The following is a 17166-nucleotide window of genomic DNA, read 5'->3' as shown; positions in this document are numbered from 1 at the left end:
TTCGATGATACCGTGAATGAACTCGCAGCCACATCACCCAAGCTCATCATCGGGTTGATTAATAAATCGGATATGGCACATTGGTGAATTATCTCGTCGGGAGGTGATCGTCAGGGGTGAGATGTATTCAAACGTCGCGAGTCGCTCAATGCTTGGATCAAGGAAGCTCGTCATTTACCGTGACGAAAATGGTCGACTCCATAAGGTCTCGCGAATGTTGGTTTACACTTAACATTTAGTGTTACCCTTTAAACATTCTCAATCTTTTGTTTAATTACACTTATCCGACTTTTTAAATATTAATTCTTTCGCTTTAAATATTTTACAATAATGTTCAAACATGTTTACGAATTATTTAACCATCAACCTGCCTTTGTTTAACCTTATTTGCCAGTTCAAGTTGATGCGCATGTTATGTAATCCCGGGCGTGAGCAAGCTGAACAAATGGAAGACCTACTTCTATGCCCGACATACATTCAAAGGTAGAGATCATTGTTGAGGACTGTACGAAATCTTCGTGTTGGTCGTTGTGTCGATGATCATTACGAAGTGATCGACCGCTCGCAACTACATCAGAGATCTCGCCATCGGAACTTGTTCAGCGTGGCGTGGCGAAGTTTATGGTATCCCTTGCAAAAACACGCTTGCGACAGCAATAACGCAGCAGACACCAACGTATATCGATTTATTAGCGGGTACTTCACCGCCGATAATTACAAACCCGGGCGTACAAGGAAGCTATATTCCCCATACCGCGACGATGACGCCCTTCAGCGACGGAAATCGTGGAGCTTCAGCTATGCGACCACGCGACGAGAAGGCAGCCTGGGCGGCCTAGGCGAAAAGAGGATCGAGTCGCAAGCTTTTTGATGTCTGCTGAGCGACATTGCATGCCCGCTACTATGGATCCGGGTCACAATCGACTGATCTTGAAACTGAAAGCTCGTCGCGACTAGGCATTGTAAATAAGCCGACGTACGATGAGGGAAACATGGTGTATTGATGGGCAACTTTCCATATTTAAACTCTTACTCTTTACAACGAATCGAATGTATTTAAGCAGAGACATTGTTATTTTTAAACGGATAGCATCAGAATTTGAAATATTTCAATCGATGTTTAAAGCGATATATGGTATATTTAAACAATGAAAGTGAAATGTACACAATTAGAACGTAAATTAAACAATGAAATAAAACTGAATGGAATTTAACTCGCTTTTACAATTCAAAAACAAACAAAAAAATTACATTTAGATATCAAAGTCATGTTCTTCGAAAAACAAAAACAATGAATTTAATTTGTCCGGTTTACGTTTCGAAACAAAATTGACATTGAGATATCAGGACACGTTCTTCAAAAACAAAAAATTTAACCCGCCATGACGACCCCTTTGTCGTGGACACCCTACGCCTCCCTTCCTTAAGTATGCGGGTAACATACCTTAACCCGAGGTAAGGAACGTCATGCTGCTGGTGGCAGTAACTTCTCACCCCAAAGTAATTGCTCGATAAACCGCATGACGTATCGCGCAATCGACGCTTCCTTGTTTTTGGCGTGGGGTTTCGCTTACGTGACGAGCGGGTACTTTCGTGCTGTCGCGACTCGCCGAACTCATATCGACAGGCAAGCGCCGAATAGACTCACTGCTCGAGATATGCAAGTCGAGATTAGGAATATCGATTAAATACCAAACAGATATTAATCGGACATAATTAAAAGAACTTACCATGTCCATAACGTCCTTATCGTACTCTGGACATGAAGAATAATGCCCGTATTCTTGTTTATCATTGTCCGGACGACGATATGGAAGTGGTCATTCATGATTATCGGGAGGATTACACTCAACTTTCACGGTTCATGACAAAGCATCCCCGACCATAGCCATAACATCGCTTTCATGTGCGCCATCCTCGCTTATAAACAGACAAAGCAAGAGGTCCGGTGATGGAGACGCCGCTTCGTAAGGATATGCTCTTTGCTCGCTGACTTTTTGTAGTCATGCATACGAAAGCGTCCATCACATCATCAGTGACCATCTCCTTCCCCTCAAGCAGTAGTATAATTTATCGCGAGTAGTAGCTGACAGCGTCATTCTTCCACACAGACAGTCTATGAGGTTAAACGATAATGATGATATAATAAGATCATATTGTAAATATTTAAATGATATTATCAATTGTTACATGATATTATATATAATTAAACGTTAAGTAGACAAATTAAATGATAACATAAAGGCATTAAACAATATTAGAAAATCGTTAAACACTATAACAAAACCTTTAAACAATATCATAAAAACTTTAAACTTACCCGTCCATAGAGCAGTTGAGGAAGATCCTCATCAACTCCTGCTCGTATTTGTTAAGACGCGACAGGCCAACCCATTTCTTCTTCTTCGGAACGAAAGCTTTCCGAGCCGTCGGGTCCCATTGTTGATTGGCCTTGATCATCTCTCTCGTTGCTCGGTCGGGGTCTTCAGCATCATCTTCCTTCGATGCGGGGACGATGGCGACAGCATCAACTGCAGACACATCCTTACATGGTTGTTCTTGTTGTGGGATTGTGTCTGGCTTCGATGCGGGGACGACGGCGACAGCATCAACCGCAGACACATCCTTACATGGTTCTTGTCGTGGTGGGATTGTGTCCTTCTTGGATGCGGTACTGTCGGCCACCGCCACGGCCACGGCAACAGATTCAACGATCTTCTCAACCGTGGCTACGACGATAGCATCATCGGGAGACACGCCCTTAGCTTGTTCTTGATCTGCAAGAATTGTGTCCATCTTTGATGCCGCAATCTCGGCAACCGGTTCCACCGGGTTCATCGATTCATTAAGAAGAGAGTTGACGACTTTCTCAACCGCGGCAACGGCCACATCATCGACGATGTCCTCCACCGTCATGGCCATGTCCTCAACGGCGACAGTCTCAGTAACAGCATCAGCCGCCGATGTTGTTGCTATTTTTTCATCGTCAGCCGGCGGTGGAGATAGAGGCAGTATTGTTCTGCTCTTTTTCGCAAGTCTCTTCGAATGTGGCCGCCTTGGAATGACCTTCCCGATGATGTCGTCGTCGTCAAATTCTGACGCCTCGTTCGTCCCGGGTGCTTCAATTCTTTGGAGGGATGACGTGGCGGTTGCAGAACGTCCTTCCGAGTGCCTCAACACGAGCGACAAGCCGAGGAAACTCGGTCATCAATATCGGCGTACTGCATAAGAGTTGCGGTGACATCTTCGCCCTAATGTCGCGGTGGGGCGCTACGGTCGAGGGGCCGCCATGGTCGGGGCCGCCACAATCGGGGACCGTCGCTGTCGTGGTAGGGGGTTGTTCTGCATCTGCCGGGGTAGGGGAGGGCTTCTCCGTGCTCGAGGAATCGCGCCTGGTGGGTCGGAAGTAGGAGAACGGCGTCCAGCAGCGCCACGGTATAGGTGCATCCTCTCATCCCGCTCGAGCAAGTTGTTCCGGGAAGCAATAGCATCCAGTCGCCGGTTGGCACACAACAAATATTTCTTCTTCAAGATTCGCCGGAACCAGATTTCAGAAACTAACATATGTAAACCAAATATTTTTCAAATGAAATCATTCATTTTAAACTATAAAAACTATATTGAACATGATCGTTTATATATTTAAACGTTATAGAATATAATTAAACCGAGAACAAAAATATTTAAACCAGGATTTAATAATAGTTAAGCGGTAAATACTAAAGTTAAACGCTAAATAAAATGTTTAAACATTAAAGACTTATGTTAAACAGTGTCCATGATTTATTACCTCTTTTCCATCGAGCGATGACAATGTCGGGTTTCTACTCGCCGTCGCTTCAGGTAAAGTACTTTCACCGTAGCACAACATCCTTGGAATCTTGCGAAAACCGACTTTTCTTCCCCGTTCCGGGTCATCTCAGTAAAACCCGATCGTTAAGCGCGATCGAGCAACCCTTAATGTACCCCGTGTTGGTCTTCTTCCGAGCGCATCTATCTTGCACTCGAGCTACGCTCGTGGAATATCCTCCATAAGCCACTCTGCGCCGCCTGCGCCCATTCGTATCGCCCCATGGCTGGTAGATCATCGACATAATCAACGATCCAGTTCGGAACCGAGCATGACGTATTTGGAAAGAGGACTGGACCCATGAGGTACACCATCAGGAGTTTGACAAAATTATCTTCTTCTCCCTCTGCCAGAAGAGTTGCACCGAGTGCTCTTGATGGAGTCTCGTGTCTCTCGTAGGGTTTTTGATAGATACCTCCCTTCGACCGACCGGGTTTTCTTCTTTCGAAAGACCACTCGCAGTCGTCATCGCACGAGTACCAAGAACGAGGGCCACATCTTGAGGTTCGAAACTCAGCAGACTTTTCCCGATCCTGAATTTATTGGTGCGACCATCGCATCTTTGCAAAAGAGAATCAAGAAGGGGCCCTCTCTTGGTATATAGCTTCCAGCTCGATAAGCAGCTAAAGCGGTGTCCGTCGAATCAATCTCCCGTGTCGAGGGGTCATGTTATTTTTCAATTCAGTTAAAGTCTCCACTACCGGTGTCAAATAGCATCGCCCATTAACTAGGTTGACCACCATAATCACCAGCCTGCGACAATAACAACACATTCACAAAAGTTTAAGCGCAAATTTAATGTTTTAAACGGTAACCTCTCAATTATTAAACAGAAATATCAAATGTTAAACAGAGACCCAGCTTATTAAACAGAGACGAGAATACTTAAATAGAGACAACAAAACTTAAACTGTAACATCTCATTTCTTAAACGTCAACCTCATTTGTAAAACTGCAACCATATCAAATGAAAGGGGAAATGTACATTATAAATATTACACAAATCATAACAATCGAAAAAACTTTTTCGATAGTGTATACAGACGAAAATGCAAAACAAAACAAAACCCTAGCCGAGAAATCTCCCTACAGTCTAACAAAACCTCACTGAGAAATCCCCTACGCGACTTTCAATATCTTCCAACAAAAACAGAACACAAAAACAAAACCGAAAAAAATCTTTCTTTGTAATGATCAGCTTATCATAAAACATACTCAATACCTTAGATTGCAAACTGATGAAATGCCAACTAGTTACGCGGGGGACTTCTCCTTTGAGATACCGATGGAAATGAAAAAGTCACGAAATACTGAGGCTCACGTAGAGACAACTCGGAGACGACTCGAAACGGAAGAGTCGAAGACGCGAGTTGAGAAAAAAAGCAAACGGCTCCAATAAATTGCCTCTCGGGGTTACCCCTACGGAAAACCACCCCACTTCCTCTCAAATCGCCGAGATGGCTGCAGCCACGACTCCCCATGCAAGGGCATTTTCGTCTATAAATTTTGAAACTTACTCCGTTCACATCCGTTACAGGGTTTGGGGGTTTGAAAAACATCTTGTTTAAAAGGAGGGGGTTTTTAGGGATTGCAAAACTAAATGGGTGTTTTTGGCAATTTTACAAACTTAAAGGGTTTTTTTGGCAATTTCCAGTTCTTTTAATTTTTCAAATGGTACATTTTTTTTAAACTTGCGAAGAATATAAAAACAAATTTCAAATGACTTAAATTTCCCCAAAATAATTTGAAATTCCAAATGTGACCGTAGGCAGGGAAGATAAAAAATGATTTCATTATAATTTTTAACTTATAAAAAATAGAGGCAAAGTTTATGGGAGGAGAAAATTAAGAGAGATATTCTTGCAAGTTTAACCAGTGTCTATGTTAAAGAAAGAACATCATCAAAATTGAATTTCTTTAAAATTTTTAGGCTATTTATCAGATTAAATATATACAACCCAATTCCTAATTAATTTTTATTTAGTTTATGAAAATAGGGAATGAGTTATTTTCTTCCTTGGTTTGCTGTTCTTTATTCTTTTATGCCCTATAATTTTTTTTTTTCAACAAAACAATAATATCTTTTCTTCTAAAGGGAAAAATGCGAACCTCGGAAATTTATACATACATATATTGATAAAATGGGTAAGCCAAATGTCAGGGCATGTGCATCACCAGAAATTGATCATCCGATTCATGCGTACTCACCCAACAAACACAAGGATTGGGCTGCAAACTCACTCTCACAGCTGGAAATCTTTTTTTGGCACCAATATATCTAACGTGTTTCGAACCTGAGCAATAAAAATCTTCATAAGACATTTTTCATAATGACGCCAGTAAAACTAAACTAAAGCACTTTGGTAATATAATTCTCCTAATAATTGGAAGAAATAGATTAAAATTTACAAGAATGTTAAAATCAAACTGGAACAAATATTTGGGCTATAAATACCAACAAATTTGGAAATTTTGGAATTGATAAACCCACAGCACATTTACATCAACTACACAAATAAAAAGTGAAAAGAACACCAATATGATTTAAAGATCATATATATCATATATATATATTCCTGACAACAAGACTAAACTATGTCATTGCTGTTCAAAATATAGAATTATAAACCATAAAAGACTAAATGAAGAAGAAAAACATACCTAATCCTCAAGAATTAAGAATAACATCAGAAAATCTGATTCCACACAATTCTTTAGCAGTCCCGTTTACATTCTCCCTGCTGCTTGTGGGATTTGAAGAACTGATGCAGGAGTCTATGAACTTCACCATAATTCTCAGTAAAAGAAACAAGGCACTGTTTTATCCAACCCGGGAGTTTGTTCGTCGGATGAGAAGAACTCATGGTTGATGAATCAAATGTATACCGTGAATCAACTAACAAGACGGCGGCATAGTCATTTCTATGCCTAATTGCTCGACCTGAAATTATAAATGTTGAAGTACAAGAAGCACATTAGAATCAACATTGCACCCAGACAGAAAATTTATTAGTGAGCTAAGAAATTATATTACCGATTGACTGGTTCACAGCTTTCATGCACAAGTTCTCATAGTATTCTTTCCCTCTCTGTTTGCAACTTCTTAGTATTTCGAAGCCTGACTTTATAGAGTTACTTGAATGTAATCGGTTAGGAAATGGCATTGTGTTTTTAGATGAGAGAGATCCTCCTAGTCCTTCAATATGTTTCACTCTTTCCATCAATTCTAGATCAGATGGACTTGGATAAGGAAGTCCAACCATAACAATGCATCGTCCCATTCCATCGCTGAAGTTTATACCTTCGGAAACCTTTCCACCAACTACCGCTAAAAGCAATGCACCTTGTGGTCCAGGATTTTCTTTTGAGGTTGCAGATGATGATAATGTAATTGTTTCTTGATACTCCTTGAGGATGACTTCGACTTCTGTATTGTTCCGAGGTTCTCTGAATATGCGTTTTTTCTTAAGGATTCTGGGAAGAACACCTGAGGTCTTCCATGCGTCATATACCTGCCCTTCGTAATCAAATGAGGAAAAGAATACTACAATTCCTTCCGGGATGACTACCACCAAATTGCATAGCAGTCTACCAAGTTCTTCTATCTAGGTCAAAATCAGCCAAAGAATCAGACAATGGAAGTCGACAACCTATTGAAAAGTGTATATGCATTGTCAATGCTTGGCCTTGGATATTAAAAAAAAAAAAGAAAAAAAGTACAAGTGATTCAACACAACCAGAGCCCCCTAACATGATAAAGCTAAAAGGTGTTCAGATTTTATAAGGGTGATAGTCATGGAACAAAACCACAAGGAATGAAGGGGTCGATGCCAATGCAAATGTATAAACCATTAGATTATCAGTCAGCAATCACCCATGTCTACGTAGAACATATTGAGGATCTTAATTAACATTCCATGGCTTAAAATTTTACCAAAAAAATCCACACTATTAAAACCTGATCACAATGAACCTCATTAAACCAGATGGCACATTATGCCACTAAACCAGAAAAAGTTTAACCAAATTCAATTGGCAGCACAAGGACATCAAGTTTAGATGGTTTATGAATTATATGCAACTTTGTACAAAAGCTGATGCATGCAAATGTAATAATACAAAACAAAGTCCATCTGAGTGAACTGAAGAAATTGATTAGGTTTTTCTTCTATGTCCTGTTTCTCCTTGGTTTCTGGCAGGTAGATAATCCACAGAACTACACAGAACAATGTAATTTTTAAAATATAAAACATTTCTTTAAGAAAAGATATTTGTCAATCATAAATAATGGCCCAAAACTAAAAACCAACAAAATGTTCACCAATGAGAGGAGCTGTCTACTAACCATTCTTGCAGAGCCACGTGAATTGTAGCTAAAATCAAATGTCATACCAGAAGGCCCACGAGAAACAACTATTGGCAAGATATTCTCTGGAGGAACAATATGGTTGCAAGAGAAGAAAAGCACTTGATCAAGTGATAGGTCAGGAAAGAGCCTCACTCTAGTCTCTTCAATGGGCTGAAGAGTCCCACCTGTCAGCACCACAGCATGTGCTTGAACTGCTATCTGCTTAATGTCACATCAAAATAGGTTGGTAAACTCATTCACATGTATATTAAGATTCAATGCTTGAAGTATTCGGGTTGAAACTTGAGACCTCATGAAAGATCTTCTCTCCAGACAGCATGACAAATTTTATGTATCCTTCTTCAATTTGGCCCAGACAAGAGGACTTTCGTTTGGAAACAATTATTCTGCCATCACTATCATTATTTATTAGAGAGACCAATATATCAACCAGTGCTTGAAAACCAGATATAAGGCTTCCTTCAGCATCAAGGTTCTGGCTATTGGCATGTGCAGGCAATCCCTCAGAGCTGATTAATTTAGACCCGTATCCACTGACCTGAGAAGCTAATATATATCATCAGCTAGAAGCAAAAAATTTGAATGGAACATCAGCAATATGAATCATAGTACCTTGTGAGCAACATTACTTTCTTTAACATACTGGTGAAGCTTGACTAAGTTGATATTGTCAATATCAAGAGAAAATAAAAAATCATTAATAGTCATTGAGCGTTCTGAATCATTTTGGTCACCGGCCAGCAATTTCATGAAAGACCGACTCAAAGCTAGCAGAGTTTGAATGTACCGCCAATTGGCTGGCCCGAGAACATTTCGGAATCTATCAAAGTACAGTTCAAGATGTAAATGGACCTGCTCCAACTGCAAAATGAAATACACAAGCCACAACAAAGATGTGCAGTTAACATTGTAGTGTTTCTATTGCTCTATCTAACAGAAACTAATCAAGCCAAACTTCAGCATGCTAAGGAAACAGTAAGGAGAAGGAATACTAGTCAGAAGCCACATCAATTCAGAGACGTTCTATAAGCATTTCAAGGGTAAGCATTAAAGAAACTTCAAATGGCTACTACCTGTGATAAAGTGATTTTTGCATTGTACATACTAGTAAGGGAATCAGCCAAATTGTGTGCCTCATCAACAATTATGATACTGTTTTTCAAGTTCAGACCAAGTGATTCGCGAGCAGAACTCAATAGAAGTGATTGATAAGGAAGCACCACAAGGTCTGCTGCTCGAACCATATCTCGAGTGCCATAATATGGACATGCCCCATATTTGGTTCCTATCTTCACTAGGTCTTCAATATCCAAAGCACCTTGTTCCCTAACCTCATTTCTGAACAAATCTCGTGAACTTTGCTTCTTGAGCATCGGACAACCAGCAGAAGCCTTCCTTCCCCTTGTTCTCCCACCATCACTGCCCACCTGCAAATTAATTACAACTGCTGAATTTGCACACAAACAAACAAAGATCATCAGAGATCCAACAAAGGTCCATTAAACCTTCATCTTGGAGTGATTTTTATTTGTCTGCAACTCAAGACATCTCTCATTGATCCGATTCGCAGTTCTGAGCTTTGAAACCTCTGGACAACAATCAATCATGAACTCAAAACAATTTCACCAAAGGTTGGAACTCAAGTAGCTAGTAAACTATAATTACCAGAATTTATGCAAAGGTTCTTCCGAGATCCAAGGCACACAAGATTGATCTCTGAAGCAAAAGATGTTCTCTTGAATTCCTTCACAAACTGTGAGAGTTGAGAATGCGTCCGGCTAGTGAAATATATCTTTGGGCTCACCTCCTCCTCAATCTCCCCCAATCCTCCATCCTCATCTTCTTCACTGCTGCTCAAATCCAAACACTTCCTCCCCTTTCTCTTGGAACCCCCACTCCCTTCATCACTCTCATAATCTTCCAACAAGAACTGAGCATCATCATCATCAACACCAGCACCATCATCATTCCCAACTTCCTCCTTTGATTTCTCTGCATTCCTTAGACCCGGTAAAGACATCTTGTCACCAGAACTCTTCAATCCAAACCCAGATCTTCTCCTGCTCCCAACCTCCCTTTTCTCCATTGATTCCACTACAAAATCCCTCATCCAGTCAGGCTCTTCCTCAGCAGCATCATCAGCAGCGACGGGCTTCTCTCCAGCAAGCTTCGGCTTGCTCCTCCTGTCAACGATCCATTGCAACGAACTACATATAATGCTAAGGGTTTTACCCGTCCCTGCATCCAAAAAAACCAAAAAAGATACCAAAGTTTCAACAAATCGATGAAAAAAAGAGAGAAGAAGATAGGGTTAGGGTTTCAATCAATACCAGTGGGACTCTCAAGCATAGCAACCCCGCCCTTCTCCAGAGATTCATAGAGGAACTCCATGAACTCGCTTTGGATAGGATACGGGTCGAAGGGGAACGCCGGAAAGCTCCGGCCCGGCTTCTCCGCCGCCGCTGCCACCATCCCCTCTTGTTTTCCTCTTCTTCTCCGATCATCGCATCTGCGTGCCCTTCTTTATAGCTTTCCTTTTTCCCGCGCAACTAAAGCGGATCGGATTTTCTCCCGGATCCGACCCGCTTAGCCTGAATCCGACCCGTTTTGGCATCCCTGCTAATGCGCAGCACCTGTTTGTTGAAATGGCAAGCTGGGAATAGAAACGCGCATGCGCTAATATTTAGTATCTAGTGCTGAGATTGTGGAGAAGTATGGCTTCATCTGTCTTCACAAATGGAAAGCTCCCACCTTTGCGTTCTTTCGGTTTGTTCTAAGCCTTCATTGATCTTAATTTCTTGGAAAGCTTGCGTCTTGTCTACTTGTTGTAATGGCTATTCTTGTTCTTATTTTTGACTTCATTTGGTCATAATGTACTTCATGAGTGTTCATAGTTGAGTTTGATTGTGTTTCATTGCTCAGTTGTGTATGAGAATCAATGTTGGTGGATGAATGGCATGTGAAGGAAGCCTTCCTTTTTTTCATGAAAGCTGCATCTCTTGGTTTAAAAGATTGAATGTGTTTGATTACAATTGTTATCATTTGGTTATTTAGATTGCCTATGTCTTCATTGGTGAGTTTGATTCTGTTTGCACTCCAAGTGTTTGATGAAATGTCTTTGCAGTCATGGCTGAATAGGAGAAGTACCTTTTGTTGATAAATAGTATTTGAATTAAGCTTAATGAAGATTTGGTTTGCATCTATATTTGTTCATAAATATTTGAATGACTAATTAGCTGCAATGAGATGGCTAGAGTGGTTTTCACTTTCTTAAATCCAATTTACATTAATTCTCCTCCCTTATCGGTTTTGCATTTGTACTTGCATCTATTTCATTGTTGATCCTTTGTAACAATTCTGAATTAGTTTCGGTTAAGCGCAAAGGGTGTTTGAACTTGCTAACAAGAAGAAACACAACTTATCTCAAGATGATTAAATCCAGTTTAGAATGTCCATCAACTGAAAAGATCGTTAAAAGATCTCAGCCTGTGGTTAAGATGTGCGGCATTACATCAGCTAAAGATGCGGAATTGGCTGCAGAGGCCGGTGCTAAACTTATTGGCATGATTCTTTGGCCTAACTCAAAGCGATCTGTTTCACTGTCTGTGGCAAAAGAAATATCAAAAGCTGCGCGTGATTATGGCGCTGAGCCAGTTGGTGTATTTGTAGATGATAATGCAGAGACAATACTCCGAGCTTCTGATGCATCTGGCCTTGAATTTGTGCAGGTATTGTTTATTTCATCATTTTTGCATGTTTAATTGTCATTGTGTGTGAAAATCATTTTAATGCTAATGTTGGTGCAGCTTCATGGGGACAGTTCTCGTGCAGATCTATCAATGATTCTCCCACAAAAACGCGTCATATATGTCCTCCATACCGATGAAAATGGGAACCTACTAAATTTTGTTTCTGATGAGGAATCTTCGCCAGTGGACTGGATCTTAGTGGATAGCGCAGAGGGTGGCAGGTCAGAGACTCAGAATAAACATTTATCACATCTGCATTCATTAATTTCTATGCACCTGTACTCGCATGGAATTGACAATCGGCAACTACATCTTCATTACGTTTCATATTTATGAACTTTTCCATGACTAGGCTAGAAGATCAAGAACAGAGCATGTATGGCAAATTAAACATGAAACTCAAATCTATGTCACTTGTGTTTTTCAAAATTTCATTATCATTGCTGATTTGTGATAGCTCGTCAATTTGTATGCCTAACTGAACTTTATGACAATTCTGTCCTATTGTATTATAATTAGTTAGTGATGTAGTGGATCTTTTACATTTAATTTTGTTATCGATGTTGGTTTATTACTATTGTTCTGATGTTCTGAAGGATAATTTTGTCATTGTTGTTCCGATGATCTGAAGGGCATTCTCCTTTAATGTCATGCAGTGGTAAAGGATTTGATTGGAAAAAGTTCCGATTACCACCAATAAAGAGCAAAGAAGGGTGGTTATTAGCCGGTGGCCTTCATGCAGACAATGTCTATGAAGCAGTTATTACACTTAAACCAGATGGAGTTGATGTAAGCAGTGGTATATGCGCATCAGATGGAATTCAAAAGGACCCTTCAAGAATTTCATCCTTCATGAGCAAAGTGAATTCAGTAAGTTACTAGTTAATTGCCTTGATTAGCCGGTGATTATAATAAAATTATGTCTCATAACTGTGTCAAACTTTAATAAATTTTGTTAAATTATTTGTTCTTGGTTTTGTACCTTGATAACTCTGGTAATTCTCTTAATATAGAATAACAGACAATCTTTGAAATGATTGACTTATTTGAGTTGCATTAAGAGCATGATAGAGGATACAGATAAGTTTGACACAAAACACTAGAAAAAAGGTTGAACATTCTTCAACATGCAACCATGTAACTTAAACTAGTTGATCTTCCTGCAATTGGTCCTGATCTCCCCATTGCTCCCAGTCAAAGGACTTATGTTGCCCATCTTCACCATTGCACTTGTGAAATCACTGTTGAACTTGGCACCATTGGAACTGTAAGTGTTCACTTGAGAGTCAGTTGACCCATTGTTAAACAGTTGTTGATCAGAGTGAAGTAGTCCCTTCAAGTTAATCAAGTTCTTGTAGTAAGAGTTATCGAAACTCGTTGGTGTTGACATGTCAAGCGGTGAGAGGTTGTTATCTCCACCGGAGCTTGGGCATTTGCCTTGTAATGATGTCTTGAATGAAGAATTGATGTTGGTCTCGTTGTAGATCCGGGTGCGAAATGTTGTGCATCTTGCTTGACCTATTGTATGTGCACCTGTTCCATTGTTTTTGGTTAACCCACTGCAGTAAATGTTAAATTCAATATAAAAAAAAAAATTAATGGTGCATTTACTATATATATATGAATATAATACCTGAGAGCGCAACCATATCGGTGGTGCTAAGGCCTTTCTTAGAGAAAGCCGAAGTAAGAGTACTAAGACTGGATGCCGGGCTTGGAATGTCACTGTTAGCGGTGCTGAGGCTTGCAGTTTTTGCATCCCTCCGGCCAAGTTGCACAGTCCATGTAGGACCACCCAACTAACAGAATAAAATTTATATATTAGACTATTGTCTTTAGATCGGTTAATTTGACAAATATGAATGTATGAGTCTCGTAAGGTTGAACTTGATCTAGATAATATGTTTGGTTTACATTTAAAATCATATATTTATATATATAAACTTACAGCAACCACAGAATCACGAGCAGCAACTGCAAGGATATCAGCACACGACACAGTTTGCTTGCAAACACTCTCGACCTGTGTCTTAATATTGTCGATAACATCGAACCCTCTCAATGAGTTCTGATTAGGTCCGGCAGTCTTTTCTCCGGTGAAGTTGGAAGTATCATCCAGTAAAACAGAACCATCACAACCCTGTTACACAGACAACAACTGAGATTTTATGATCTTTTTCTTTTGACTAAGATACATCCATGTTTGTTCATGCATCACAATCAGAATCTCACCACACGGTTAGTGTTTGAATTCTATTATTCACTTTTTATTTTTAACTGTCATGCATGTTTCTCTTTGTATTATACTAAATCATGCAAGAAGACATATTAGTTGACTCAACTTAGCCAAATGAAATACATTCATTTAGACTATGTTAACATGCATGAAACCGTATTATTATAAGTGTTAACTTTAACCGAAGAGTGAAAAAACGTAATTAGAATTATAAATTTTATAAACATTTAGTTTGTCCATTGCTCTATTTGATAATGATGAATAACAATGCATTTAACTAGATTGATAAAGTTAAAGTTCAAAATATGTAGACAAATAATTTGAGACATGAAAAACTTTTAAAAGCGGACACTCATAATGGGACAGAAAAATAACTTTTAGAGGAAAAGAAAGAAGAACTTGCATTGACAAAGCAATCATGGAAATGAAGGCGAAGAAGAGAAGCGCCCATGCGAGCTTCCTTATTCACAGCAGCATTAACAGCAGATTGAATGGTGGATAAAGCCTTAGGACAAGAAGTACTATAAAAGGTTGAAGATAACTGAGCTGAAGACAAGGAAATGGTAGCTAAGAAACACAAAGCCAAAGAGTAAGTAAAGGTGGTCATTGTATGTATGACACTTACAAAGATATTATCAAGAGAAGGAGATGGTTCAAGGCATTAGTGATCATTAGGTATTTATAGGCAATAACTTGCATGGTTTTTGGACAAGTATTAATCTTTTACAAGTTATTTAAGTCAATGTTAAGAAATGCATGGAGTGAGGTACAGCTAAGTAGAAATATTCTAACGTGTTTTTGGAGGAAATAAAGTAATTAACAAGAAGTGCATGGCTGTGTTTGTATTTTTCTTAGGATGTATGGAATTTTAGAGTGTGAATGGAAGTGAATGGGGAGCAAGTTTAGTCAAGAAGGTTAGGCGTGCTATTGCTTTTTCTTGGAAAGTGAATATGGTCCTAATCATTTTGTGGCTTACTTGGAAAAACAAGGCATGAAGACCTTAAATTTTAGTGGTAAACAACTGTTTACTTGAGAGTTGATTTGGACTTTGTAGTTGTTGAGATTATATAATTCGGGTCAAAACGAACTTAAAAGATAGTCTAAAATTCAATATATAGCCAACTTGTTTTTCATCCAGTGGCATTGACCTTATTGTGAAAGACGTTAGTATGAGAATTTTATTGTTCGAGTTTAAAATCTATTAGATACAGTAATGATAATGAATTTGTAGTTGTGAGTGCGGATTTTACTTCCGAAATCTATGTTGTCAAGTGAGGATGCATGACCGAATGTTTAATTTCTGATTGTGCACGTCCCCAACTATACATATGATTGTTGTATTTATAAAAAAAAAATCAATAAATGTATTGGTTGAATCTTTGTGAGCATGAGCATGAGCATGAGCATGAGCATGATAAGAGAATATTTAAACAATAATTTGGATGGTAGATCTAATTATTAGTTGAATCTTTACTTTATAACTTTTTATTTATTGCTTGTGCTTTTTATCTCTTCCTTTTGTGTTATGCCCTTGTGAGTGATGATGTCAGTTTTTTTTTTTTAAGGTTTACGTGAATCACGCAATAAAAAATTAAATGCAAAAAATTGAAATTAATCAAAAAGTTAATGCCCGCAGAAAATAGAAAGGTTTATGATAAAAGCAATAGCATCTTTTATTATAAAATTAGAAAAATAACTAACGCGAAGACTTGCATTACTTAAATAAGTAGTTTAAAATTCAAATCTTTATGTATATAAAAAATTAACTATAAAAAATATCTATTTTCGTATAGGCCATCTCACTCTGCTCTAAACTATTTTTTCAGCCAGGGAAGACATATGAAAGTAAAATAATTGTAAATCATTATTATTAATTTTTTTTTATATATATTTTAGTTTGTGAATAGAATAATGTATGAAAGAGATATGCATATATAACATGGGTTATTAATGTAAGTTGAACATTTTATAGACAATTAGTTTTAGGGCGCTTTCATCAATCAAGTTGGCGGTGGTTATGGCTCCAATTTCTTCCATATATATATATATATATATTGATTATTGACATTATTAGGTATGGATGATATTGGCTTTAAATATAAGCATTTAGAAGACTTTTATAAGATAAAACAAACCATGCATGAGACTTACTTCAGAAGCGAGTTTGTTGGCTTGGTCGGTTGGATGTGGTACCCCCATCAAGATCAAGATTTTTTTTTTTAATTTATTTTTCTTAACATTTTTATATCCAAATGTAATATTTCAATCTTCAAATTTGCTAAAATTTTGAATTAAACTAATGTAGAAATTTGAATTTTATATTATAGATGCCAGATGTTACTAGTTAAGATCGATTAAGGAATGAATTTGTTTGAAGTTTTTTTTCGTAACTCCTAGATTTTTTTTGCGGTGTCTCCATTCCATGCTTGGAATCTCAAAATGCTTTTATTTTATTAAAATTTTCAAAATAAATTGCAAGTTGCACTTATTACTAATAAATTAAAAGAGAATCAATTAAAATGGTACGCATAGCGGGTGAAAATTGTACGAGCTTTGCTGGTGGAAAGTCATAAAAAAAAATTAAAATATTCATAAGAAATTTTACGTAAAAATATATATATATACTTGATTTATTTAGTCTTTTAAGTCTTTAATAGCGGATCTCAAATAGTTAAAACAGGCTTGTTTATGATATTGTTTGTTGTTGTGGCTGTTTTCCTTAACCAAAATTTTCAAACCATAATAAATATGATTTAGAAAGTTTGAATGTAGCATTTACCTAATTTGTTCAAGTAAATTCATAAGGCTTCAAATAGAGATTCAAAAAAACACACAAGAGTAGGACTTTGAATTGTTTGGTACCATCTCTGAAGCTATGATAATAGCATGCATTGTTTGCGTCAATCAATCAATCACATAATGCAATGTTGCGCCCATATATTTTGCAGTTACTGTCAATGTT

General features: G+C 38.3%; 3 protein-coding genes across 3 annotated transcripts; 1 reads left to right on the top strand and 2 right to left on the bottom strand.

Annotated features, from left to right (window-relative positions):
- Positions 1-5889: 5889 nt before the first annotated feature.
- Positions 5890-10721, bottom strand: LOC120280335 (ATP-dependent DNA helicase DDX11). The gene is made up of 10 exons (XM_039287132.1): positions 10550-10721; positions 9885-10457; positions 9725-9807; positions 9293-9646; positions 8832-9080; positions 8509-8757; positions 8196-8417; positions 6885-7455; positions 6512-6791; positions 5890-6144 (listed from the first exon to the last, which is right to left on the bottom strand). The coding sequence occupies exons 1-9, from the start codon at positions 10689-10691 to the stop codon at positions 6565-6567; spliced, it is 2670 nt and encodes an 889-aa protein (XP_039143066.1). The 5' UTR covers positions 10692-10721; the 3' UTR covers positions 5890-6144; positions 6512-6564.
- A 192-nt stretch (positions 10722-10913) lies between these two features.
- On the top strand, positions 10914-12974 carry LOC120280337 (N-(5'-phosphoribosyl)anthranilate isomerase 1, chloroplastic). Its single transcript, XM_039287134.1, has 4 exons — positions 10914-10985; positions 11586-11947; positions 12026-12189; positions 12625-12974. Exons 1-4 carry the CDS (start codon positions 10934-10936, stop codon positions 12848-12850), a joined length of 804 nt encoding a protein of 267 aa, XP_039143068.1. The 5' UTR covers positions 10914-10933; the 3' UTR covers positions 12851-12974.
- Positions 12975-12995: 21 nt separating this feature from the next.
- On the bottom strand, positions 12996-14861 carry LOC120280336 (cationic peroxidase 1-like). The gene is made up of 4 exons (XM_039287133.1): positions 14608-14861; positions 13917-14108; positions 13602-13767; positions 12996-13501 (listed from the first exon to the last, which is right to left on the bottom strand). Exons 1-4 carry the CDS (start codon positions 14809-14811, stop codon positions 13116-13118), a joined length of 948 nt encoding a protein of 315 aa, XP_039143067.1. The 5' UTR covers positions 14812-14861; the 3' UTR covers positions 12996-13115.
- Between the last annotated feature and the right edge of the window lie 2305 nt (positions 14862-17166).

Source organism: Dioscorea cayenensis, chromosome 17 (genome assembly GCF_009730915.1).
Source record: "Dioscorea cayenensis subsp. rotundata cultivar TDr96_F1 chromosome 17, TDr96_F1_v2_PseudoChromosome.rev07_lg8_w22 25.fasta, whole genome shotgun sequence".
Lineage (NCBI taxonomy): Eukaryota > Viridiplantae > Streptophyta > Magnoliopsida > Dioscoreales > Dioscoreaceae > Dioscorea > Dioscorea cayenensis.
The sequence above is the reverse complement of the archived record's forward strand: the minus strand, read 5'-3'. Positions and strand labels throughout refer to the sequence as shown.